Source organism: Apteryx mantelli, chromosome 13 (genome assembly GCF_036417845.1).
Source record: "Apteryx mantelli isolate bAptMan1 chromosome 13, bAptMan1.hap1, whole genome shotgun sequence".
NCBI classification, from domain to species: Eukaryota; Metazoa; Chordata; class Aves; order Apterygiformes; family Apterygidae; genus Apteryx; species Apteryx mantelli.
This window is the reverse complement of record NC_089990.1, coordinates 230,907-258,385: the sequence shown is the minus strand read 5'-3', so window position 1 is coordinate 258,385 and position 27,479 is coordinate 230,907. Positions and strand designations below refer to the sequence as shown.

At 43.8% G+C, this 27,479-nt stretch overlaps 1 protein-coding gene across 2 annotated transcripts in view; it reads right to left on the bottom strand.

The window, feature by feature from the left end:
- Nucleotides 1-27,479, bottom strand: part of MSN (moesin) — a 52,890-nt gene that overhangs the window by 6,000 nt on the left and 19,411 nt on the right. Inside the window, exons 2-5 of one of the 2 annotated variants that reach the window (XM_067303903.1) lie at nucleotides 17,567-17,650; nucleotides 1,624-1,719; nucleotides 816-1,090; nucleotides 278-361 (exon numbers count right to left, since the gene is read on the bottom strand). In XM_067303903.1, the coding sequence (XP_067160004.1) occupies nucleotides 278-361; nucleotides 816-1,090; nucleotides 1,624-1,719; nucleotides 17,567-17,650 (539 nt within the window). The remainder of the gene's footprint in view (nucleotides 1-277; nucleotides 362-815; nucleotides 1,091-1,623; nucleotides 1,720-17,566; nucleotides 17,651-27,479) is intronic. The other variant, XM_067303904.1, reaches the window with a different exon arrangement.

Below are 27,479 nucleotides of genomic sequence, written 5' to 3'. Positions count from 1 at the left end.
TACATGGATAGAGCAGCAACAAGCTGGGAAATTTCCAAGTATCACCCCAGAAGATAATAGTGGACAAGATCAGTAAGTTTAGCTTTGCTATATTACAAACAGCCAGCCAGTGTAGACTAGCAAGGGTAGAGGTACATGAACCTAGTTCTTCTTTAGAAGAATAACCTGAGGAACACCAACAGCCATCCTGGAGTAAGCTGTGGATTTTTACATTGATGTTATGCACTAGCATATTCACGCTACTTTACATTCAGCAGTTCCACACTGCATCAGTTACCTAATCATTCCTCGATGTTCCTCATGCCACACCTGGATCCTCTCCTCCCACTGGTCCTTGTTAAGTTTGTGCTGCTCCAGAACTCTGGAAAGGAAATGGAAGCACATCAGAAGAGCACATGGGATGTTTGAGACCAACCACTACATCTACATACATGCAGTCACATCACTCCTGAGCAATATTTCATTGAGCACTCCATTGGCACACAACTCCTTCACACAGGTGGTCCAAGACACACTTTTATTACAAGGCTAGCTAGGGAAACAGAGGCAAATATTCAGACTCCTGTCAAATCCCACCCAGTTGTGTTTCTTCTTGTACCATTACATTTTTATTTTTCAGAGCTTCTCCCACTACTTCTGATTAGAGTTTCTTCAGCAGCAATAGGATCTTTAAGATTAAAGCTCTTAAGTGAATACCAATCCCCATGCTCATGGAAACACATAAGGCTGGATTTCATTCTGTACAGTCCAATCAAGACAAAAAAATCCCAAATTCTTTAGGGCACAGAAACTCTAAGACTATGAGGTTCACTTACCTCTGCGGGAGCAGTTTGTCACTAGCAAGGTAGCCAAGCTTGTGCACCTCTTTGTTAAAGTCACCATATTTTGACTGGACAGCATAAGAAGCCAGGAGGACAGCTGTTTCTGGAGGGCAATAAATGTCATCATTCAGGATTGCCTCCTTCACTTGGAGGAAGAAGAGGCGCTGCGTGATGTCCTGGATCAGCTCCTCTGCCACATCCTCCGGGTAGAACTTGGCACGGAATTTGAAGAGCAGGGGACTTTCCTTGCGCACATCCTGTGCCGTCACCTGTGGCGACAGAATTTATCAGATTTTACAGGCAACACACCAACTGAAGGGGAGTAGGTTTATGGAGAGAAAGAGAAGACAAGCGTGCATTAGAAAGAAAACCTCCTTTCCAATGCAGAAGTGAACATGCAGAGAGCAGGAATTTTCAATCCCCTGCTATTAAATATCTCCTCTCCTCACCCTCCCCCCATAGCATTTATGGCAAGCCACAAGTTCTGATCAGTGCTAGATAAGCTACTTTCCAGGTTTCTCTCCAATCAGGATGCTTACATGAGCACCCACATTAGCAACTATAGGGAAGGATAACAGATCTGCCTGGATAACAAACAGGACTACATGCAGGAAGAACAGACTGGGCACTGTGACTCCTCCTTCTCTGGGGGGTCTGAAGAAAGACAGTGACAACTCATTAATCTTACTGTATTTCAGGTTTGCAGAGAGGCAAGAATAGATCCCTGACATGAAGACTAAGTCAGCCCCTGTCCTCCAAGAGACAGTAGCCCAGAACAGATAAGAGCTTGAAGCAAACATACCTTTTTGTTCAGTTTCAGCCATGTTGAGAAGCCCTTGGTGTCCTGATACTGAAGTCCAAAAAACCAGACCTCTCTTAGACCAATTGTCTTCACAACCTGGAAAAAAAGATTATTAGCAAGAGCCCCTGCCAGAGAGGGGCTGTGCTCACTAGTGGCAGAAAGCACATTACAGATTAGGACACTGGCCTTTCTAGTTCTCTTCTGAACTTGTGTCCTGTTTCCCCTGCTACTACACCAATACAAAGATACTAGAGCATCTGAGGGGTCCCAAGTAGGAGATGTACTATATTCATCTGTCTCCCACACCTTGAAGTTTTGTTGCTATCTAAAAGCGACAGCCAGGATACTGTTTTGTTCAGCCATTTATAAGTCAATACGTATAGCCAAAATGAGATGCAACAGGTTGACAGCTGCAATAGCTGCCAGAAATTAACACCTCAGCTCCATTTTCAGGTACACCCCTCATTTGTCCTGTAAATGCACTACTTCTGGGCAAGCCATGAATCACACCGCTAGGATGCATGTCCTACTTGGCTGTGCTATTCTAAGATTTGTACTTTACTCTACTTATAGCTATGGACAGGCTTTTCATGAAGCTGCTTAATGAGTGGCACCATGAAGAGGTACTGTAGTAAGTCAACACACTTCCCTTGTGTCAGGGCAAAGAGCCACCAAAGGGATTACCTGCACTGGTATGTAAGCTCTCTCCTTAGTCACGGCCCTAGCACACTATAGATGCTATGTAAATAAGAGTTAAGAAGGTTTTACAGACATATTGTAACATCAAGAACCCACCCAACATGCAGCAAGACTACTGCAGAATAATACTATTTCTGGTAAAAAGGAGGAGGGAAGTTTCTTGGTAGAGCCTGTTCACAAATACAAGACTACAGCTTTGTGCTCTGGCAAGTCTGAGGCATGCCACAGGATTTAGCAAGTCCAGACACTGACATTCCCCCACATCCCTTCTGAAGCCTGGGACGTTGTTCTTACACCGGCGAACAAGGTGTGTGTGTGTGGGGGGGGGGGGGTGTCTCATCTGTCCCCCAGAAATGTACCTGTCATCTCCATTACTAGACAAGGAATATGGAGGGAGAAGACATTTCTGTTTTTAGAAGGTCTACACTCTACTTAAAGGACTGCTTTTACCCACTGCCCAGCCCCTGTGTTTGCTCACAGCTCCCCTCCACCAGAGACTCAGGGTCTCAACAAGTTGCAGAAGAGGATTTAGTGCTGCCTTGCCCCGTATGTTTTGTGTTCTCTATCCTAAGCCCTTTTTTTCCTTCTAGACTACTTCCTCCTCGAAACCCAAGCATTCTGTTCCCTTCCGATGTGATCGATGGCATCGGCATGATGCAACACATTAACAATGTAGGTTCCCTGCAAACGCATCACTAGTTAGATTCTTTACGGCTTGGGTCAGAGATTTCTTCTGGTCTGACAAAGCAGCCAGCACTTGGGCCCTTGCTCCTTTCAGGCACATGAAGCAAAGGGAGCTTTCATCAGAGGCATGCCATTAGTAGCGCACACATGCATACAAAACCTACGCAAGGCTGGTAGTCTGTATGCATCATCCTACTGGACTCCATGAAAGTATTCACCCTGCCCTTGTTTGAATATGAACTGGAGCACTGCCTCAAGCCTGGAGTAAACACAGGAGGGAAGTGGTCAGATAAACCTTCACTTGTGACTTGTATGTGTCACTCAGTAGGATGCACTCAGTTAAGGGTGCTTTCAGGGGAGCATTAAAAAATGCCACATACGATTTGAAAGCATATGGTACAAAGAGAGGAAGAAAGGTTGTCCTGCAGCTTAAGCAAGGCTCTGTTCCCAGCAGCATTAACATCTGAATGGGATGGGAGCTCGCCCCCGCTGCTGCATGTGTCTGCTTGCCTCACTTTCATTTGTCAGCAGCTTAAACCAGGGAGCTCAACGCGCTGAACCGCCAGCAAGGAACTGAACGGCATCACACTGCGGCCCCTGCACAAAAGGGCTTTTATTCACAGCAGAGAAGCCTGCACAGCAATAGCAGCGACAACAACGGGCTGGACGGAGAGGGGGAGACGGCACGGCAGACTCAACATCACGCCCCCAAACTGCTACTGAGTCACGCTGAAGTGCCTGCAGTTCCCGCTCTGGTAAAGCGAGCTGTAAAGCAAGGCATGTTCTTGCTTGTTACCCGAGTGTGGAGCTGGCCCATCTAGCCTTCATCTGAAGCTGCTTTCTAAGTGCGCATGAAGGTAGCCTCTGTCAAGTAAGGGGAGAGGAAGGAGGAAAGGTATTCCTCCTCTGTCCTTCCCATCCCGACTTTAAGAGGCTATTTAGTTCCTTTTGGCAAGGGAAAAAGGACAATCAAGGAAGAGACAGCTTTCTACAGCCACAAGGAATCTGGCTGGCAGTTAGCAGCCCAATTATCAGTCTATTTTTGCTTGGGGGCATGCAGCATTTAGATTCCTGATTAACTGCAGAAAAGCAAACAATTATTGGTAGTGGCTAAGGATGGATGAAAGCTGGCACAGGGGATAAGGGAATACAAAGAGTACTATTTAACACAGACTACTTTACTTAAATACCCAAGTTTAGTCTCTAGGCTGGACAGAGTGCCATCTTCCTCCTGCCAGGAAGGACATTAAGTCAGTCCCAGGCCTGTGCTCAGCCTGCAGTACAAGGCTTAGTCTTCAACTGGCAACAGATTACTGGCAAACTTTAATTCTAGCCGTCACGCAGTACCTTGACCAGCTACAACAAGGCCCTTCAAGCACCATTAGCTTAAAATTGCACTTGTTAAGTAATTAAGTCCCTCTTCCTCTACCTTCAGGGAAGAAGTGTATTTCTAGTAACCTTGAAGTCATCTTCATCTTTTAGAGACAACCAAAGCACATGACTAATACCATTCTTTCCAAGTGTTTAGAGGAGAAAATGTAACCTGTTCTCCTGCTTCTCATTTTTCTTACTCCACTTTTCCCAGGTCTACCTGACTTCACTTTTTTCCTACTTCCATCCTTCTCCTGAAGCATGCACCCTTCTCCCCGCTATGTTCTTGCTACCACTACGTGCTGCCACAAAGCAGGAGAGCCACAAGTAGGCCTCTTAAATGTAGATTTTAGCATCAATATTGAGCTGATGATTGCCCTCATTCTCAGCCCAAGAAATATACCACCACACTTGTAAACAAACGTGGAACCTGCATGAAAGCAGCATCTGCACAAGGGAAAGACCAAAGCATGCAAGCAGAGAGGAAAACACTCCACTCTGGCCAAGTCCCTGCTCCAAAGACCAGCACACCAGGTTACGCCACAGCACATAAAGCTGTCTTGAACCTCAACTGCTATCCTGATTGAAAATAAAAAGGGCCTGTCCCCCTTTCTATATCATGGGCAAGTGAAGTACTTCTGTGAGAAAACCGCTAGCAAGCCACAGTGCTGGAGGAGCTCTGAACCTGTGGCACACCTACAGTTTCATAGTTCTTCTGTGCAGGCTAGCAAACAGGGCACTTAGCAGGTAAGTGTTATTTAATCATCCTGCTCTTACTGACACTCAAACACTCTGTGCCATTGCACAAGCACCCCTCCTTGATTAGACCACGGAAGTGCAAGTAATCCTCAGCAGACCCAGGCATTATTTGGTTTCATTTTCTCCCACGATTTTGGTGGGGAAGAGGGGGAAGCCTTCTCTCAACTACTGTTGAAAGTTGAACACATCATTGGCACAGCCAGCGATTTAGGTGTTCAGGCATGTTATGCCCAGAATCAAGTGTGGGTGGAAAGGATTAGAGGTAAGAATGGAATTTACAGGAAGAAAGCTCCTTTTAGTTCAATTGACAACTAGGAATAAATCACCAAATTGAATTTTTTTTGCTTTCAGTTTCATATATTCAGAAGGTCCCTAAGTAGTTCACCATTACTCATGTTCTAAGAGGAAAAAAATTAAAGTTCCAGCATTTTGTGGATTTGTACCTTGGCTACATTTGCAAGGCCAAGCATCAACTGTAGACTATTCAAGAACCAACAAGTTCTCATCCAGGCACTTTCAAAGGCATAGAAAGGTGATATGCATTGCTGTCTTACTGGATAAGAATGAAAAAGTTTATACACCTGCAATGACAAAGTATAGATCACTTTTACAGAAAAACCTCGCAGAATCTAATCCAAAATTAGATCACACTGAGATACAGCTGATGCCTTTCAAGCAAATTGAAGGGGGTTTTTTTATTTTTGTAAATCTTTAGTCTGGCTGAAGGCATAGAAGATGCCTGCAGAGATTAAAGCCCAAGAATGAAGTAATTCAGGACAAGCTACTATCACTCGTGCTGGTTCTCTTTTCTAATCTTCCTAGATTTAAACTGTCCATGCAAGACTACCACGCCTCAAGCATTTAGATCATCAGATAACCTGTGAAGTACTTCTGCTCTCCTTTTAAGCCTTATTCTTATTAGTTCACAGCTTATCATTTTGCTTAAAGCCCAAGCTCCTCAAATAATTTGTAATGCCTATAGAAAATTAAAGAACCAACCCCTTGGAGGAAAAGAAAGAAAGTATTTTTTGCTATAAGTGCCACAGTCTAAGCTATTTATGATTGAAAAGAGATAAGATTTGTTTACTGGATCATTGTTTAGTTCTTCCACAGGCTACAGAATGTTTTAGCCAAATGCTGGCTAACTGCTAGGCAGCTTGTTGCACCACTTCAGCCATGTGAAATTAAGTCATACTTCAACATCCCCTGCAACAAGGACTGGGGAAACCTGGCTCTCTCCAACACCTCCCTGCCCCGACACACACACAACAGCCCCAGCCACCTTGGGCATTCAGGTACACAACTCAGCCAGACATCAGACACTGCCTGATGCTGTCCTCGTCAGACACCAGCTTGATACACCCTGGCGATTTTGTCCTGCCTTGAGTGCTTGTCCTCTAGAACAACAGCACGCTGGTTGCATAGAGGAGGAAGCGATTCTAGCTAACCAACGCCTTCCTCCCTAGGCACAAGAGAGGAGGCAAGCCTGGTGGCCTTGAGTAACATAAAAACGGAGGTGGTCCGAGTGTCAGAACTGCCTGCAACTCTTCCATGTTGGAAGGCCCAAGAGCCCTCTTCTACACAAGCAGTCTTCCCACTTCTGAGCTGTGCTGTGGTTACACTAAGCAGTCATCTATTCCATGTTTTTAGAAGCTTCCCCATTTCCATTATTCTGTGAACAACTCATTCAAATATTTACAAAGCTGCAGAGCAGCCTGGTAGCCTTCCTTTCAATTAGAATTCAGCTTGAAGAAAACCAGGCTTAAACCTATGGAAACCACAGTTCTTGCATCACCCTTGGATTACAAGTTGAATTACAAGAGTCAACACGGCTCCAAATCTATTACCTGCCTGTTAACCCTAACCTCTGTTTTTGCATCTATTTCCCAGGTAGTCATACACATTGAAAACTTTCCAGAAGACCCATTAATGGCTACACAAAACGCAGTGGTTAATTACAAAGGTTCACTGAGCACTGTTCTTAGCACAGCGTTTTAAGCTTGCCAGGTAACCCTTTCCTTTGTTTGTTCCTCACAAAACAGTTCAAGACACTCAAGCCATTAATTTGCATTGCTGGTGTCCAAGCAAGGTTTCAGAGCCATGCACAGGACTTGAAGTGGGTTCCCTTGGAGCTTGAGGGGAAAAGGTAGAACAGAGCTTCAGGAGAGAATTGGCTTCAGCATAAGAAGTCTCTAGTTGTCTGCTTGAAGAATGTGTCCAGAGCAGCAACAATAACAAAAAATGAAGAGATGCACTGGGGCTATTAACTCCTCATAGGAAACATGGGGTGTTCAGAAATCCACGAGTGAATTGAATTTGCTATCCAACTTCCTACTCAATCAAGCTACATTAATGTAACCCCTTAAACTAAAGAAACCCACATTTTTGTGTGGGAGTGTAAAATATCTGTATCTATCTATCTATATATAAAAATAGAACAGATTAATTTTAATTATCTCTGAAATGAAGTCCTTCTACTTAAGACCACTGGAGCAAGGGTTACCCTGCCTGCACACTAAATATTCCATATTCTGTATGGAAAACATATAATTGCTTTGAAAATTAGCAAGCAAGACAATTAAGGATCTCTGAAAATTTAAAAAAAGGATCCCAAACACAGTGTCTGAATTTCAGTGTACCTGCAGGCATCTGCAGCTAGTAATAGTTATTAAATATCCTGTATGAAGGGAAGCGCAACCGTATTAGCTCCTCACAAATTGCTGAGCTATTAACCTGCATTAGTACAACTGCAGTAAGTTGATACCTTGTGTTTAAGTCTTTGGAAATGAGTCAGATTGATTGTTTATTCCAGTTTGGAAGATGCAGAGAAACTTGAAGATAGCAGCAAGGGTTAGAGAGCCATTTTGAAGTTTCATTTTAGCTTTACAAGGTCATTCCTGTTGCCTTCCTCTCGGTGATCCCACTCCCTCATTGTGGTAAGAAATAACTTCGATATCTGAACAAACTTGGGAACAGCATTATCTGAACCCAATGTGAATCTACAGTTTATGGTAAATTTCTTGTTTAACTAGCACCTCCAAATTCCAGAACTCAATTTAAGAAAGTTTACATCCATTTCTTCATCAAAACACTGTATCAGAAAAGTATTTTCTTTACAAATACCCTTGCAAAGCTCTGGAAACCTACTAAATTCAGATTAAGCTTGGAGTTCAAGCTGGTTATGACCTGCACGTGAAAGATTTATAAAATTAGCTTCAAGAGAAACACCCGCAAAGCATTTCATTACAGCTGAAAAGCATTTCATTCAGTAAGTTTAACAAGAGCCAAGTAATCCTTCAAGCAGTTGCCTACACGTACGGGCCTGTTCATGGCACCAGCGCCGCAGCGCTCCCCCTTTCCACCTCTGCTGCAGAACGGAGGACGTGCCACCACGCAGCCACAATGCCCCAGACCGGCTCCTCAGAAGAAGCTACTAGAAATCTTCCTTTGGTAAAGGGACTGTGCCAAGGACACAACACTAGTTTTATTTCTGCGGGGTCTGTGCAGTTTGAGGCAAACCCACTTTGGTATTGGTGGTGCTCACTCCTACAGCCACTTGTTTATCAAAGGCTTCAACACTTTTTTTTCTTTTTTAATTAAAAAAAACCCACCACATCCTCTGTTTGAGGACCTCTTTATGAAGCTACTTTTGTTTAGAAGCGAGAAATACCATGGGAGGACAGCAACCAAAAGCTAAAGGAAACTTACACATGTGATGTGGTCCATGAGCAGAAAGCCCAGCACCATCGGCCATTCATCTCATCAGCGCTGCAGAAAGCCTGAGCACTTTTCCACCTCCGAGAGAAAGCTAGTACTGACAAGGTTATCAGCTGGCCTAACTAGCACTTTGCATAATGAGACCCAAACAAGTCAAGGAACTCTAGATTAGGCCAAGACAATGAACATTGTATGCACTGGCTGACACTGTCTCTCAACAAAGACAACAAATCAGAGGGGAAGAAGGTAATCTCATTGACCAAGATTAGCTACACAGCTTCCCATTAATTATCCTCTAAAAAGGTGAATGGAGCCAGTAACATCGCTTGTTTGCTTCAGGAGCTGACCTCATCACTAAGCTACATTTCCAGGAAAATGTCTCAGCTAAGACTTGTAAAGTTTCCTCTTTGCAAAGACCAGTGGAATCCTGCCTTAGGTCATTTATGTGAAGTGAGTGTTTCAAAGGCAACCTCCACTCCACACACTGATTCTGAATTAACTTTCTGGTGTTTTACGCTTTATAACAGCTGTTATGTTTCCTCCCAGATGCCAGTTAATTGGCTCCCTGCAACTGCATAACTTGTTTACCTCACAGGGATCCTGAAAGACTTTACAACCCATCTCTGTCCCCTATTGATTTCTCAGCAGTTTGATGAAAGCATCGGGAAGATATATGGTCTACCCCCTATGTATTTCTGAGTAGGGCTCAGATTGGTAAACTAGTCTTGTAAAGCATACACTGAACAGCGGGCTTCATCACTCCAGTATCTATTCCAGTTGCATAGCACAAAGCCTTTTAGCGCCACTCTCCTAAACAGCCACCCTGTCCAACTAGCACCATCAGCAGCAACATGCTGCTCACTTTCATTGCTTGGGTTGCGTACATAGAGGAGTGCAATTCACAGGCTAGTGCATTTTAGACTCAGCAATAGGGGAAAATGTCAAAGTAGGTGATTTTATTCAAATTCTCTTCTACACATATAGAATCAAAATGGCATGCTTCATTGAATTATACCCCATTTGAGGTAGTTTGATATACTGCAACAGAAATCCAGCAGTGACTTTATGGCAGAGACATCCCCCAAGAGACTTACTACTGTAAATCAAGATGACCATCAAGATGTTCAAAAGGCATTTGTTGCTCCTTACACTTTTCGATCTCTATAGCATCATGCCAAATCTGTATTTAACTAGTCTGATGAAAAGAATTGTTTGAGTTATTAGATGGTATTTCCATCCCTCTACTACCCTGCTGTTCTGGCTACGTACCTGAAAGATCACATGCATAAGCAATACCACATTGCAGAAGTTAGACTACTTGCAGAACAGAAAGACAAACTTCAAAAACGGGAAGCTTGAAAAGCTTCAGAATATGGGAAGGAGATTCATGTCCTTTTATAACTTGAAGTTTCAAGCTTTAGTTTCTTCAACTGTCTGTTTAAAACTTATTGCTAAAGGAGATTGTTCCATTTTGCTTGCCAACACTATTCCAACTTCAACATAACAAAAGCTGCATAGCTTACTGCACAAGCTGGTTTTGGCATCCGACAACAGCCACGGTGAACAGCCTTTTGCCACTGCACAGAAGAGTCCCATCAAAAAAAGAGTTTGTGGGCAGAGGGGAAAGAAGAATGGCATATGAGGGGCTTGAATGGTCACCACCACAACTGGCTCTAGCAGCATCTCAGAAGAGAAGAACTCTTGTTTTGGCCATGCCCAAATATCTCCTGTTTTTAGGCACTGCTTTTTCAGTCATTTGGTATTTCCATGCAAACCCAACTTTTTCCATTTTGGAGGGGGAAGGGTGGGGAGGAGAGGGGAGGAGAGGGTTAGAGAACGTGTTTGATAGAAAAATGGTTTCCTATCAAAAACACCTTAGAATACAGTCTTGCAGGTACCATAATTGAACATCCAAGAGGACTCCATCTACAGCCAAACAAACATTCAGCTGCTCCCCTTCCATTTGGATGCTTTCTCCAGAATACGGGTGTGTTCCTAACTTGTCCCTTCTAAGAGTGCCAAAGTGCTAAATAAGAGGATTGTCTCTGTAGGAGAGTTTTTAGCCTATTACAGTTTGCCATTGACCTCCTTAGCAACAAGCAGTCAATTTTTGGTTAGGCTACTGCATTTATAAAAGCCAATAAGTTTCCACATGTCCCTGTGAAATTTGAGACATGTTTCCATACCACTGCAACCACAGGCCTTTGCTGCGCAAACAAGATGGGTTCTGGGTTTTGCTGGAGGAACCAGCCGCTCTCCAGAGACTCGCTGCTTTCTACTATGAAGCTGTCAAAGAAAGTTCTCCGTTCAGTGCATTCACTTACTGGATCAAGTGTTCCAAGCCAGGCTCCTGCATATTTAAACATTGCTAGGCTGAAATTTACCAAGGTGAAAGGCTTCCCCAAGGTCTCCCTCCTCACAAAGCTTAGTTTTACAGACTATGAAAGACTAACCACATTTATTCCACAAATAGTTCAATTGGGTTGGAGTTTCTCATACAGTTTAGAGGGATATGGTCAGCCTCTGTTGTCAGCTTTAGCAACCATGAGGGAATAAGAGACTATCAGACTGGTGCCCTACAAAACCACTGAATTCAGTGCATCAGATAAGCATCAGTACAGGGCACATGAACTCAGAATCTGAGGAGCTCTGGCTCCTAACGAATCCTGCAGGATCCTTCTGAAGGAAAACACACACACACACCAGTATGCATTAGGCTCACTAATGGACATAAAATATAGGGAAGCATCAGCGATTAAATTTAGAGTGAGCAGAGAGATGCCAATTGTTACAATTTTATTCCATAACTGAGTGCCCTTTTCTAACACAGTTTAGTTTCGACCCTAGAAGCTCACGAAATTGGGGAAAGGCTTCCTAGGAAGGTTAACTGCTTGCTTTCAAAGTCTGAAGCAACAGATGAAGTATTTCTAGTGTCACATTTCTCCTTAACCTGTGACCGAACCTGTGGCTCTTAAAAGGACAGCTATGCCCTTCAATGAGGCCGGGTGCTTTTGGTTACTCTTGAAACCAGCTTGTTCTGGAGTCGCATGCTGGAGCCACCATCTCTTGGACTTCACAATATCCAGAGTCTAATGTTGGAAGGACTGAAGTTCACACGGAAAACCATAGGCTAAGAGAGTGCAAAGCATGCCATTGAGAAGCAAATCTGGTTTGAAGTCAGGTAAATAGAGTTCATTTTAGGCTGGGGAAGGAAGTACTGACTAAACAGTTTAGTAACCACAACTCATTGTTAAAAACCCTGATGTAAGGACTATCAAATGGGTACCGAGCCCCACCCATCCACTGCGTTCACCACCCAACAGATCTGGTACTGCAGACAGCAAAGGAGCCTCTGCCACATATCGGAAGGAATAAGGGGCTCGAAAGAGGACGGAAGAGCAAGGGGGAACCAGCAGGGTCCAAGGTCAGGAACAAAGCATTTGGGAAGCTGCCTTATGCAGTTTGTTAGGGACACGGGGGAAGGGAGTACATTTTCACATCACAAAAGTACTTGAAGTAGAAGATTTTGTGACTAGTCTGTGCACAGGCTTCCTGAGAAGCCTGTGAATCACAGTGTCCACTAAACCAGGGCATTTCTGGGAAAGCTTTCCAGGCAGCCAAGCGTGGAGCATTAGGCTCCTGGTGAATTACTGTTACCTCTCCATGTCCAAGGTACAGGCTAGCCCTACCCAGGATGACAGAAAACAGAACAAAATCTCACGGATGGAAGCTAGAATCAGTTTACCTCCAAAAAAAGAAAGACAGGACTTCAAAGCTATCTACAGCAGTAAGTATCTAAGTAGTTTTACCAGAGATAACATTAATCTTTCCCCTATGAGAGAGGTACACAGCAAAGCAATGCTTTGCTTTGCACACTAGTCTCCAGCCAAACTACATTTTGGTTTGCTGCAGAGAAGGATTAAAGAAGGAAAACCCATCAGCTCTCCCTGTTGCAGTCCCCATGCCTGTGCCCTGCACATCCAGTAAAGCAGCATGCTGAGGTACCATGAGGCAGTACTGCGGGGTAAGCATCACCCCCAGCAGGCACAGCCCATACTCAAACTCTTCACTGAATCCACCAGCAGCAGCTGAAGAACGCCATTTCTCCCTTGGCAGAGCTAATGCTTTTGCTAGTGAGTTGGCGCATGTTGGAGTTCAGCAGCTGGTGTTAAGAAATATGTAAGGTGGAAGCAGAGACAGATAACCTGGAAGGAATATAGGGATGTTGTCCGAGTCCAGCCTTGCTCAATCCTCTGGTCTCAATTAATCCAGATTTTTGCTTAAGCTTCCAGACATCCAGATCTGGCTTGAGGTACCTCTAGCTGATCATTAACAACTACAAAATCAATTGCTATTTAAGCTAAAGCTGTACAGTTGCAAGCCTAGGGAAGGGGGTGGTGTAGGAAGATATCTCTAGTACAAGGCATGATGTTACTATGCTGCATACTATATTCATAAGAATATTTCCAGATCCAGCTACCTTGGGGCAGCAGCAGACTTCCAACAAAGCTGTGCAGCACCTGCCTTGTTCTGTCACTCCAAAAATTCACTTTGGCATTTTAACCAGATAGGAAAGAGGGAAATGGGAGCATTTCTACCTGAAGCCCATTCACCTATTACTACTACGAAACTTTATCTCTAGACTCAAACTGCTCTTCCTCATGAAGCCATTAACTAGATAGAAGCTTTCCAGAAGTCCTTTAAATCCCATTCAGAGTGGGCAAGTAAGTGTGGGATAACAAACATTTATTCCACCTTTAAACACAATAGGTGGAAAGAGACACTGCCTGAATGCTACTGAACAAAGACAGCAGCCTGCACTGTAATAGCTGTGTGGCTAGAAACTTTGGTAAAAGTTAATAGCTTCCTTTTTTCCCCAAGTCAGATCTAATGGCTCACTGAAAGCAAAAGGGTACTCTAGGGCAAAAACATTCAGGACATCTTAATATCCTTCTGTGAAAGAGTCAAAATCAGGTTTCACACAGAAAGTTTATATGCAGCCACAGCAAAACCATAAGATAGCTCTACAGAGGAACTTGCTCTACCCCCAAAAAGCCTTGATGAAGGCAGCCACTGCTCAGCACCAGTACATGCAGAAAATACTAGATTAGCAATTGCAGGAGCACATCATAGTTTAAGGCAATCGGAATACAGACAGCCATAACCTTGTTCTCATATACCCCACCATGGACCCAAGACCTTCTCAGGATGAGGCAGAGTGAGCAGACTATTAATCAGACAGCAGCCATTGCTTAGTCCCCGTTAGCAGTGACAGCAGGGACAACAGTTCAACTAGCCTTTTTGCAGGAACCAATCTAGACACCAGCTCAGACATTTGAAACATACACTGTCAGCTGGCACATACCCAGTAAAACATTTTTAAGAAAGAGAAGACAGGAAAAAAAGTGGCTAAGCTACAAGATCCCACTTTACCTAAATGCTCTAAAGAGTGAGGTCAGCAGGTGTTAGTTTTAGAGAGCAGTGAACTAAGACAGGAGGGTGGAGCAGAGTAAATGATTAAGGGTAAAGTCAGTATAGACGAAAGCACAGCCCTTTATAAAACCAAGGAAAGGGAGGTTTATGCAAGAGCAAGACGCCTATAGCAATCTGTTGAGAACTGTCCATAAAATGAGATGATTCGGTTGCAACATATGACCGGGTCTGGTTACAGTGGAGAGCAGTATTTGCATCTACAAGGTCAGCACAGAAGAGCTCCCGCTGTTCATATCTTTGCCTCCAGGTGATCTTTGCTAGATAACTAAATACTAGAGGCTCCTTGTTATTGGATTCTTTCATCACTTTACACTCAGCAAGAGATTCGTCACATGCTGATCAGTAAGTTTCATAGCCCAGTAGTTTAAGATGTTCAAAGCCCTGTCCCAGTATTAACCAGACAAGTCTAGTTATTTACTAACAGCTCACTAGAAGCTCTCATATTTTGGTTTGGTATTCAACTTATCTCTTTATGCAAAGAATAAGAATTTGTTTGAGCATGTCCATATACCAGAAGTGTCTGCTTTCCCCCTCCCCAATAATTTTAGCCTCATTTATTGTGGAAGTCTGACTAAAAATCTCTTCTGCAATAGGGCAGAGCCTTGAATTTTCCATCAAGAAATAAGCAGGCTGGTGTGTATTTGTATCCTCAGGCCAGAAAGAAAAGTTTCCCATTGCACGAGCTGAATAGGTACTTCCTTTGCAGTTAGTTTCCTTAATTGTCCAGAGCCACTTATTAGGCTGCAGGTCAGTAACAGAAGCTGGGATAAGCCTCCCCATCAATCCAGTGACATAGCATAGCTTCCAAAATGCCTCAATCCATCCCAAAGATGGAACACTTGACATCTCCATATCTACCACCAGCCCCCTGCCTGACTGCTCACAGCATCCCCGAGCCCTGGCAGAGCAGGGCTCTTCCTGCCTCCATTCTGAATCACTGTTGCGTAGGTCTTGAATCATCTAGTCAAAGTCTGCACATGGTCACTGGTGAGTCTCTAGGACAATCATTTCAATATTAGTCCTATCAAGAACCAACAACACTACCTCCACAAAGAAATCTTGTGTGCTAAACAACAGAATACAGCTTAATTCTTGGGGCTACAGCACTTATTCAGCAAGTCTATGCTATATGGACAGTTTGAAGAAGTGGTGTACACTGGACCTTTCAGAAATAACTGATGTTTGTAAGTTGGCTTTAGACACAATAATTTTTCTTTTCCACTGCACTTGAAGCTACAGTATTTGCTTAGTTCCTCTTCCCTCCCTCTTGCAACTCCACCTACAGCCCAGTGCGGCTGAAGCAAATCCTGCCTCATTTACATTAGCAACTCAGAAACTTAGTTCTGCGATAGCATTTGTTTTATCCCTTTACACAGTGTTTACTGTGGAAAAACAAAACAAAACTTCTGTTTAGACAGGTGCAGTGTGAAATGCATTGCAGGAAAGAGAATGTACAGCTGGTCAAGAACATGACACAAAGGAGTGAAATCAATTACTAAGACATGAAAAGTTCCCATACAGGAAGCATGTTCAGATGCTTCTCAAATACAGACAAGTTGTTCAAGTCCAAGTTTGGCACTACAATTTCAGTTTGTGCTCTATGTCAAGGGAGGCAAAAGCTGCAAAGCTGCAGATGGACTTGAGTTGAGTGAAAAATTCACTCAGAAGAGAAATACCACTGAAGTCAGTAGTAGTGCTTTTTAGCACCAGCTGCTTTATTTGGATAACTGTGTCAGAAATTAGATACAGAAGAATAATCACAAGAAGCATCCAACTGAGGGGACCCTTCTCCCCCCCTAAAACAGCTCACCTTTTGATGAACTTGTAGCACGTCAAGTCAATTTTATTGGAATATGTTTCCACAAAATAAGTGTGGTGCAGTTCTGTGTTGTGCACATGAATTCTAGACAGAATCCGGCACTCACTTCCATTATCAAACAGCTCAGACTTGAGATCACACAGTGCTAAAAGAAGTCTGGGAGCTACTGACCTATGCAGTAATATGCAGACAGCTGAGAAACTACAGTGCAACTCAGCACCTTCCCAAAAAGCTTTATTTGCCTTTCCCATTATGAAAGGGTGTTCTTTACCAAAAGGCTAGGAGCTCCCCTCCTCTCAGGAGTGGGCTGCAGAGAGCACTGTGGCATCTAGTGTTGAATCACCCAGATGAGTATGAGAGGAAGTAGCAGTTGTTGTGGTCAAAAATAAGAAAGTAAATAAATAAATTAGGTTTATTGGACCCAAATGAGATAGCTGATTTCCATGGGTGGGTCAGCCCTCAAGTTTCTTTCTTCATTAAAACAGGTGCAATGTAAAGCTGGCCCCAGAACATCTAGCACTGCTGAACCACACCCATGTTTGACATATCTGGTCTGGCAGTTCCTTCATCTTGTCGTTACTCTAAGACTCCTTTTCCTTAAGCTATTAACTTGTTCAGATTCCTCTCCAAGTAGCAAAGCCCTGATTTCTTCTTCAGTGATCTCACAAAGCCTCTTACTGCTCTGCAAGACAGGACTACCTCACTTGCTAGTAGAGCAGATGCTTTGAAGGGAAGGCAGTTGCCTAGATATGGCCTTTGGGACTACAGCTGAGACACATAGTGGGGCCTGTCAAAGTTTCAACAGCTGCAATTGATAACATCCATCTTCAGCTGCTCCAAGTTTTGGCTGCACGTCTCCCTGCTTCTGCTTGGCCCAAGGTAGGAGGAAGTCTGCCTAGCCAGTGAATGCAGAGGAAGGTTTAGGCACCCAGACGAAGCCAGCTCAACACAGACAGTACATAACTTTTGGGAGTATCAGACAGAACATTGTTTCACCTGCGCTCAAGAGTTGCGGCAACATTTGAAACCCCAGCTATGCTTCTGTTCCAGAGACCGACTGCTCTTTGAAATCCATTATACGATGCTTGCACATAAGCCAACCAACGAAAGCTTACTAGCTCCCCCAGAAGACAGTTCCTATTTTATGAATTAGGATTACGGACATCTATTGCTTTCCAATCCTCCCTATGGGATACAGCAACAGTTGAGTTTCTTAGAGGTCAGAACAGGCCCCAGCACTCCTGGAGCTAAAGAGAGTACATTAGTTTTGAGAAAAGTGTGTAATTTTTGATTATGCTGAGTTCTCTTGAGGATACTATACTACTGTTTAATCTTTGAAGCCCTTAAGAAAAATCACAATATCAGTACCAACTGTAAGTCTTCCACCGCTCCATCACTTACCTGATCAAAGAGTTGCTTCCCAGTAGTGTTGGGCTGGATGGCAAACTCCAGCTCAGCGTCCATAGTGGTAACGCGCACACTGATCTGGAAGACAGAAGATGCATCATTACAACACATGCACCAAGTGACACTACACAATAAAGAAAAGCCACATCTGTCTCTATCCAGGGACCAGCTCCCAAGACTCCAGAAGCTCCACTGCTAGCAGTTACAAGTTTCCTGCCAGCAAAGCATTCGCAGCTCTTAACAGTTTACTAGCAGAACGTAAACCTTCCTGTTTTGCAGCGTAAGAGTTTATTACATCTATTCCAACTAATATTGCCACATGCGAGACAGTCAGTTACAGCTTATGAAGTTAGCTCTCTGAGTGCAGAATATCCCAGCACTTTTCACTAAAGCAAAGATGTTCCAGACCTTGGTACACACAACCAGACACCCAACTTCTTCCACTTGAATGTCAGAAAAGTCCTGGGAAGCATTAAGAACTTAGTCTGTTGCAGAAGGCCAATGGATATAGAACAATATTGTTCCAGTTTCCATGGATATTTGGGCAAATAAGGCACAATCCCTGACATACTCAGAGGGCAGGATACAAAACAGACAGGATGCGAGGATGACCTTATGCGCTAAGGCAAAAAGAATGCATACTGAACTAACATATGCACTAATAAGTACAGACACTTCACAAGGCAGCAGAAGAATCTCTAGATAGTGGTCTACTGACCTGCAGGTCCTTCTGGAAAGGGAAAGATCTCTGTAAACACTGAAGAAATGTTTTAAGTGTAGCTTACTATGCAGTCAAGATTTCATAACAATATTAGGGCTCTGACATAAAAAGCAAGGTAGATGTAAGATCATGAATTGTCTTTTAGAAGAAATGTTTTATGACCCAGTCTTGACAGTAAAATCTCATAAGCATGTTTTCACATGTAAAATGAAAGTGGGAAGGGAACAGCAGCAAGGGAGTTTGCAGGTTCATCTCACAGAAGCAGGACAATATCTGTACATCTTAAGCACACACCAATAGTTTAACCAGCAAAGGCTCTTCCCCTCAAAGAAGGTTGTAAAACAGAGCTGATTCTATTCAGAACTCCTGAACTGGAATTGCTGGAAAATCTTTTGTAGATTCTTAGGAATAGACAGGAACACTTCTGCCTGAACATGGAGATGACTGCTAACTTTTGACCAGGCTAATTTTAGGGCCCTCAGATGCACCAAGTTGTTTGAGAATTCATTTCTATTTGCATACCTATCAATTTAAAAAGGAAAAAAAAAATGCTTTACAGCTTATGTATACAAGCTGGAAATAGTTTTAGTACAAACTGTGTTCTAATGCTTTTCCATCAAAGCAAAGTTTCAAAGCAAAGTTATGCAGATGAGATTCCCAGTGCACCAATACCCAGCATACAGGCACTACATTCATAGTTCTCTTCCTTGCCAACAGCCAAATTAGCCTGCATCACCAAATCCTGATTTATTTGTTCTTCAGTGCAATCAATCCTCTTATCCCTCCCTGCAAGCCTTCTCTTCTGGGGCGGCGGGGCAGGGAAGGCATATGCTGTGGACAGTTTTACTAAGAATAACTCAAATTCAAATTTAGACTAGATTTTAACCACATGACACTAGAGACCAAAAAAGCAAGAGTAAGCAGAGAAATATTCAAGGAACCACCCAATACTGCTATGAAAGCAGCCAGTTCAGATCCCCTTATTTTTACTGACAGATTTCATACAGATTTCATATATTGTACTAAGATATCAGAAGACTGCAAAGAACCTACAACCAAATTTGTTCATAAACAAGAAGGACTCAGCTAGTTAAGACTGAATCAAGTGCAAAGAGACCACTACGCCCAAACACATCTCAGAGTTTCCCAGTAAGTCTACTGCAGCCTGGTACTATTTGGTACACCACTGTTTGGTACTTGGTATCACCTGGTGATGAAGCTAGGGGTTTTCTTGTTCTGAGTTTAGCTACAAATCTAAGCATATTCTATAAGAGGTTATTCTATAAGAGGTTAAAGGTAGACTTAGCACAGCAAAGTTGAAGTCAAAAAGAGCTGCAGTTCTGATTGTAGCAGGGAGGGATAACTAGACAATGTTGGAGCAAAGAAATGATAAACAAACAGACCAGGAATAAGTTGGTTTTGAAACACTCTGAACCTTCTGACAGAATAAAGTAGAACTGAGAAACAACCATCCCACAGAAGTAGTAAGGAAAGAACAAACAGCCTAAACTCATATGCTATCAAGCTTTGTTTTAAAACTAGCAGCTTCCAATAGCATGCAGTTGCCTCAGGATTTCTTGCTATACCTTTCCAGAATTAGTCTCTCCAGAGTCTAGATGTTGACAATTGGCTGATTTTACAGTGCTTTGGTGAACCAGGAATCTTAGTGCTTGCTATAAATGCTGAGGGCCCCCTTAACAAAAAACTTTGCTAATTATACTTAGAAGTTGTCTCTTGCACAGGTAGCCAGAGTTTGCTGGCTTGTACGTCTGCCTTGCCTGGAACACCCGCCGGTGAGGGCACAGGTGTCTGTAAGCCACTTGCAAGTGTAAGAGGGCTTACACCAAGCAAGCCATTAAGCAACATGTTGTTTTTTGATTGTTTATTTTAAAGTCTTTCTTTTTCACCTAAACCACTGTTACTGCACCAGTAACCAAGGAAGGAAAATAGTCATTTTCCTCCACTGTTTAAGGATAAAATCCAGTAACAACTGCTGGCTGATAACATCTGCACAGGTGATTGAACACTAAAACATCTGAGGACGGTGGAAGTGCCAGAAAACAGAACTGAAACATTTGTGGCCAGCTCTTTCCATCTTGGGCCTGAATAGCTTTTAAGCATCACTCCAAATCAGACCTTAAAAATTAAAATAAAGCTGCTTCAATAAACAAACATTTTTACAGAATACATAATTCATGCAGAAATCTTATTGTAAGACTTGTATCTTTGTCGGCACATTAAAATAAGGTCCCACGTTGGAACCAGCAAAATTCTTTTACTGTCACTCACTTAAGTGCACTTATGCTACCTGACCAGTTATAGTCCTTCGATTAGTACATTCAATAGCAAGGGATTTACTTTTGTCCCTAGAAGAAGCCCTCTGTGCTCAAGATGAGTAGCAACCTCAGGATTAGGGGCAGCAATGAAGTCTTGAATGGGGTCTGAGCTCGCAGTTCAGGCTGTGCTATTTCAGAGGCTCGCATGAGCTAAGATACCACAGGAAACACGCTTGTGCTTTACGAACCACACCCTGGTAATGTTAGCTTCCCCGGTCTGAACAAAGTTATAACAACACGTTAAATAGAGTACTGATGTTAACCGTCAAGGGACCGAGCGAGGGAAAGCATGTCCTGGGATGCATCAGTGACATTTTAACTACTGGTTTTGCAGTAATTTCATATTGGGCTGAGATGTAGGTTGCTGAAAGTTTGAGCTTTGTAAGCCCTATTGGTGTGGAAACAACATACAGTGAAAAAAATTTTTCCCATATGCTGCTAAGCTGTTTTTTTGAGCCAGTTGTTGTGGCTTGGCAAAGCAAAGTGACGATTCCACTGTGTCAGGTGGTGGGAGGCACTGCTCTCCACTCCCAGTTAGCCGATAAGAGACACGGAACAACACCTCCGAGCAGTGCAGCCTAACTAGGGTGTTTTGTTTCAGTTCAAGAGCTTAAGCACTGGTGCAGAAAATCCAAATGGGCGATTCTAGCACGTAAAGAGGCTGAGAAACCAAGGACCCAGGGAGCTTTGATCTGAAAGACACCCAGGGACCACCTTACGCTAGGGAAAGTTTCACTGCGACGGCCGTGGGTTCTGCCTGCAGGTCTCGGGGGCAACCTACACATCAAGAGACCTGTGGATGCTTCTAATCTCTCCCTGACAAAGTAACACGCAATGCCTGGCACTTGCTCCATTCTCCCAATTCATCTGAAACCTTACTTTTACTGAAACCACCTTACTGAGGCATTCCCAGCTGAGCACTACCCAGCGCGGAAGTTACACAAGACACATAAAATATATAAAGTGCTATACTGGGAGAAAGCCATTATAATCCAGTCCCACCACAACTTAGACTCTTCTGTTTGCTTTGTCCCCTCTGAGTTACCCTGCCAAAGTACTTTTAAAACATTAATCTAATTTACCATCAGTGTTGATTCTAAGCAGGAATAGTCTCGAGATTCATTAGCATTAATCTTTTGCACTTTGTATTTCTAAATCATCCAGATGAGGTTTTCCTAGGCTAAATACCCTACTATCTATGAAGTACTAAGCATAGGTTTACCTCATCCCCATGAGAAACAACTGTAGTGTTTGTGTGAGAGCTCTCTTCCCAGCTCAGAATAAAAACTTTTCTTCCAAGTAACAGTGCGGGAATGGTAAACCACTGGTCCTGAGTCAAAGGCACTGTACCATCCCTTTCTCTACAGGCACCGACTCTCCACCCCATAACAAGATAAGTGATGACTGAAAAACCTGATTATTTTCCCAGGGAAATACATCAAGACCACCAAACTGGAATGCTCCAGAACACAGCCAGGCAGACGGGGAGACTGGGCAAGCTGCAGAACAGCCGGACTGATCCCCCAGTAACACCTTCCTCTGAGATCGGGCACAGCCATCAGCACGCTTACTGTTTGGTTTGCGAGCAGGATAAACTGCTCCTCAATACGATAACCAGCCCGGACTGCCAAGCATACGCAGCTCCTGCTCTGTGAGTCCAGACGGGGAAGGCACACACTTCTGATACAAGCGATAGGAATAACAGTGAGAAAAAGGCACTACCCCCCACTGATCAGACCACAAGGTCCACAGTGCCAGCACTGATCCCCAAGTACACTACACCCATTTTCTGAAACTGACTCTTAGTGAACCTTTGTCTTAAACTCTCAACATTCAGGAAGTGCTGTTAGAGGACCTACCAGATTTCATCACTAACAGACTTACCGAAAATACTATCCTAATGCAGTAAGTTAAAGTGAAATTCTATTTAAAGCAACCCATTGAGCTCATTCACCTTAGCGTTTATAGCGTGGTCAACACTGCATCCAGGTGTCTGCCACCCTTGAAATTCTGCTCAGATCTTAAACTAGCAGAAGTCTTATCTTAGTATCTGGCCTCTAAAGAGGCTTAATTTGTTTTTATATTATCATTTAATATAATATTTTGCATACAGACAGCTAACAATATTGCATGAAGTGCTTCCAGGAGTCCACCTTGCATATTAGAGGAAAATTTAAATATTTCAACAGGGAACTTTACACTCACCAAGCTAAAAAAGTCCTCAGGAAAAAAAGATATTTAACTGATTCATTTCATAACATCACCTACAGGAAAGAGCCAGAAACCTAGTAATTCTTCCTCATCTCTATTTGAGGAATTGCCATTGTTTTACCAGTCAAAGCAGGCCTACAGATTGTCCCTACCACAGCACACTAAAGAGCTTCCTGCTGCCAAGGACAGTGTTGTGGCAAGGGCGAGACCTCCTGCACAGAGCCTCTTGCATGGATTAGACATCGCCCCAGTGCCGAGAACTGCAGGCAGAGAGCTCCTTTTGATGCACAAAGGCCTTCACAAGCTACAGGGCACCACCACCTCCTCCCGCAGCAGTCTAGCAGACAGCAGGAGATAGGCACCTGGTACCACTGTTAAAACCTCTTAAAAGACCTGTTGCAAATAGGCTTAACTTTCCCCATATACCTTCCAGTCTTGCTTTTTGCCCCACTGCAATTCTCAAGAAGTTTTAACTAGCAGCAATGGTTATCAGTTATCTTCCAGATCTTTGAATGAACCCTGTTAATAACCTGCTGTAACTGCTTCCTAAGAGGATGGTTTGTAGCTGTATATGGAAAGACAAACAGGAAAGACTGATACCATCATACTAAACAACAGCTGTTATTACTGGTACTAGTACTCCAGTACGTTAAGCAGTGTAAGAGGTACAACAGATTAAGTGTTTGTCATAAACTTCGAGACAGGAACAGTACTAGGAAATTAATGACAGAGTAATAGGTAAAGTCAGCACAACAGAGTATCACTTCTACAAAACCCTGACCTTGAGTTATTAAAACTTCTTTCCTCCCTGGACTTCCTGAATGCAAGGAGGCTGTTATACACTGCTAGTCTGTAGGCTTCAAGCCTCGGATACTGTTTCCCAGGTTTATACCATCAACCAGACAACTGCCAGAGAAAGTAGCATAAACTGCATTAGGGAAAAGCTATACTTCATTGCTCATTTGACTGTCATGGAAGAGGAGCAAGTCTAATTGAAGAGAAATTCCAGGACATCCCTTCATCTTTACAGACCCTATATATTTCAGGGCATCTGTTCACCCAGCAGTTGCTGTAGGTAAAGATAGCAGACTAACACCATGCATCAGTACCAACAGTTCTAACCAGAGAAACATAGTAAACCCAACTAAGTCACATGAGGAACTCAAGATCTTGTAAGGCACCCTAATAATCTAAAAATCTGCCCCGTTTTGTCTTTCAGCAAGACTAACAGTATGATAAGAATTGCTCCACTAACCTAACTGCATTTTCCAGAGGTCAGATGCTTCTCAGCACTGTACTTCACATCTGACTGAGCAGATCAGCTCACCTGGGCCCTGCCACCTCGTTCACCCAACGCCCTGCTGGAAGGGCAGGAGCTGCTTGCCGACCCAGAGCGCGCTGGGGCTCCTTGCTCGCTAGAAAGAGCGTCAGAGATAAGGCCCCCACCTGCAGCACCCGCAATACTCACAGACATCCGGCTGCTTTTTGAGTGCCAGCGCTCCTCCGAAAACAGTCCCAGGCCTTCTGCGTGTTGGGTGAGGCTGGACTCGGGTCATATGAAAGTGCTTGCAATTTCTGAAGGGATTACATTTAATTAAACCAAGCCCCCTTCCAGCAGTCTTAAAGGGCCTTTTCATACCCCTAAGCTCATCAGGGAACAGAACAGCAGCAGGCACCCCCAGGCCACCAGCCTGACCCCCACGCGCTGCAGCCCAAGGAGGAAATATTAACCCTCCAGATGGCTGCCTGGAGCTTGGCAGCCCTTCCCACCCCTCCCCTCCATTCAGGGGGGCACCACGCTCCTCGTCTGACTGAGGCAGGGAGCCACACAGGCCACAGAAGCTGTCCTGTTCCCACCCCACCATGCCATTTTGAATAAATTCGCCATAATATAATAAAGGAGGGGCTTGCCCACCTTTGAGGCACTCAGTATCAGAGAACCCGAAGTACCACTTCTGTGCTACGTAATATGCATTATAAAATCTCCCTTCCAGGCATTCATTCCGTCTTTGCTTTGCTAGCTCACTACAGCCTGTAATAGGAACTCACTCTTACAAGAATCTCTAATGATTTTAATGCATGGTCTGAAGACAAAGAACTGATGTTACACGAAAATTGAGCTTTTTTGAACATACAGGTTGTAGTCATCGTCAGCTGAAAAACTAAAAGGGGACGCAAGCAAAGATCATTATCTGAAAGCTTTTTACCTTTTATACAAGAAACTCTTAAGACTGTTGTAACAGAGGAAGTATTGTCCTTTTCCCACGCATCACCTCTGCCTTCTTTGCGCATGTGACTCCACAGCATCTAAGCTGATTTTGCAGAGGTTATGATCAGTTATTCAATTGGGGCTATTTTTAACTTCATTTCTGACAGACAGATTTGGAGTTGACAGTATCCTTCAATAATATGCTAGTTATAAATGTGTCCCAACTTCCTGCAGTTGCTCTATCTGAAGAGGTGACACAGGACAATTAGCTGTAGATCAAGGACCAAATTTCTGAAGATACTGAACTGCCTAGGGATCTTGTAGCTTACTGCCTTTCTTACAGGTTACGGTACTTTATGCACCCAGCCACCATTTAAAGTTAGCCTAACATTACAAGTGTCAGACTACTTTACATGAACAAGAGGCATGTGGCTGTCATTACAGCATGGAAAATGCCAACCACAAGAATCTTGGACTCAGCAAGAAATGGCAGGTCTGAGGCTTATAATACAGAGTCATCTACTGAAGGAAACTTGAGTTCATACCTATAAAACTAAATTAAAAAAAAAAAAACACCTGCAGAGGGAGGACAGGCTTCCTATTAAGCAACCAGAGCATGGGACTAGATACTTGATCTCAGTCAATGGGCTCACCCAGGGTCTGGAACAAGCTAAGCAGAAACATCAACAGCAGCAGTCTGGAAGCACAGAAAGAAGCTCCACTTATGAGCTTCAGCAGCAAATATTTTTTCTGCCCTGTTCCGTTATCCTCACCACCACCACCCTTGGAGAAGGCTAGGAGAGACTGTACACCCAGTGTGCTACAAACCATACATCACCAGGCCCTAGCACAAAAGCATGAGGAGCTTGTAGCATCCTCCAGTTTCTATTGGAAAGTACCTATTGCTGCTGAGTGACCTGGAGAAGAAACAGCAACGTTATGGTCAGGCAAAGCGCTCCCCAGCTAAACCACAAATGGGATCCAACATGAGTGTATAACCACTGGTTTATGGGCAAAGCACTGTAGTCACATATGCAATACACTGCTCTATCCTAGGTACACCATGCATATTAGTAGGTCCACTTACAAAAGTACTTTCTTCACTCTAAGTCAACAGGTAGATAGGGCTGAGCACTGCACCTTCCATGAAAGACATACTAAGGTCAGTGTTTGAACTAAAATTAAGAAAAGAGCAGATCACACCGTGGCAACACGACCGTTGTTCACCCTACTTGCTCCTATACGATAAACCGAAGGAAAGTTGGGACAAGGCACCACCAGTTTGCATCTCAGAAGGACACAAGTACGGACAACTCTGGTGTCCTCTGAAGGCGGTAAGGGTGCAGCGAGCTGCGCCCTGTTCCACGGCAATACCCGCCGACCCAAGGTGCAGCAGCTGCAGCCTCCCTCTCTCCAACTTCACCACACAGCCCTGTCCCCACTGGCACAAGCACTAACAAGACAGGTCAGGGAGGCGACCTGGCTGAACATGACATTTTGGCTCATGTGGTCCTGCTCCTTCCCTGTGAAGGAGCGCAGCAGCGAGCGGTTTAGAGGCAAACCCACCGCGGAGCCACACCTTAACAAAGCCACATCACAGCTGCGTCCCTCACCCCTTCCCTGGTTACTCCAAGTCTCGAGCAAGGCAAGGTGGCACATGCGGGAAGCAAGCTGCAGCTTTCACACAGCTTCCGAAGAACCAAATGGTTGAGAACAGCAGGGCTAAAAAGCTGCCGCAGGAAGCGAGCTAGTTACTGCATTCGAGACCGAGAAAGTCTGCAGCTTTGAAGAGCCGACTTGCAGAAACTGAACTGAGAAAGGGTGGAGGAGGGAGCGCCCGAGCTGCAGGAAGCCAGACGTGCCCTGTGACACAAGCATGCATCTGACATTTTATCTCGCTTCAGCAGAGGCACCGAGGTGGGCGCTGCCAGGGCAGAAATTCTCTGCCTGTTTCTTCCAGCAAAACACCCCTTTGGGGCACTGATTTAGTCCCATCAGCAGACGGGAGGAGAGAGCTGGTTACAGCATCTTGGCTATTAATGTAAGAGCTGTGCTGCAACTTACCTACTCTAACAGCTGGTGATTAATATTAAGTCTTTCAGAAATGCCTCTGTCCCAGGCAGAGCTTGGAAAGTGGGGACATTTTGCTCTACCTACTAAAGAGGTTCAAAGTAAGAAGCTGATTTTAGTGTCCATTCTGGCAGCATTTCCTATACAAGTATTCCGAAAGAATTTATAGCAAGCATTTTACCAGTGTTTGAGAGACAATTTCTATTCCTGAAAAGGATAAGAAAAAAAAAGCTCAACAAGTTTGCATGAAAAATCTGGTATAAAATATAATGTTAAAGCAATCAGTTTCAAAAGGAAAGCGATTTATCCTAATATAAACCCTGCACACACTGCAGTGTTAGAGCCCCAAATACGTATGTA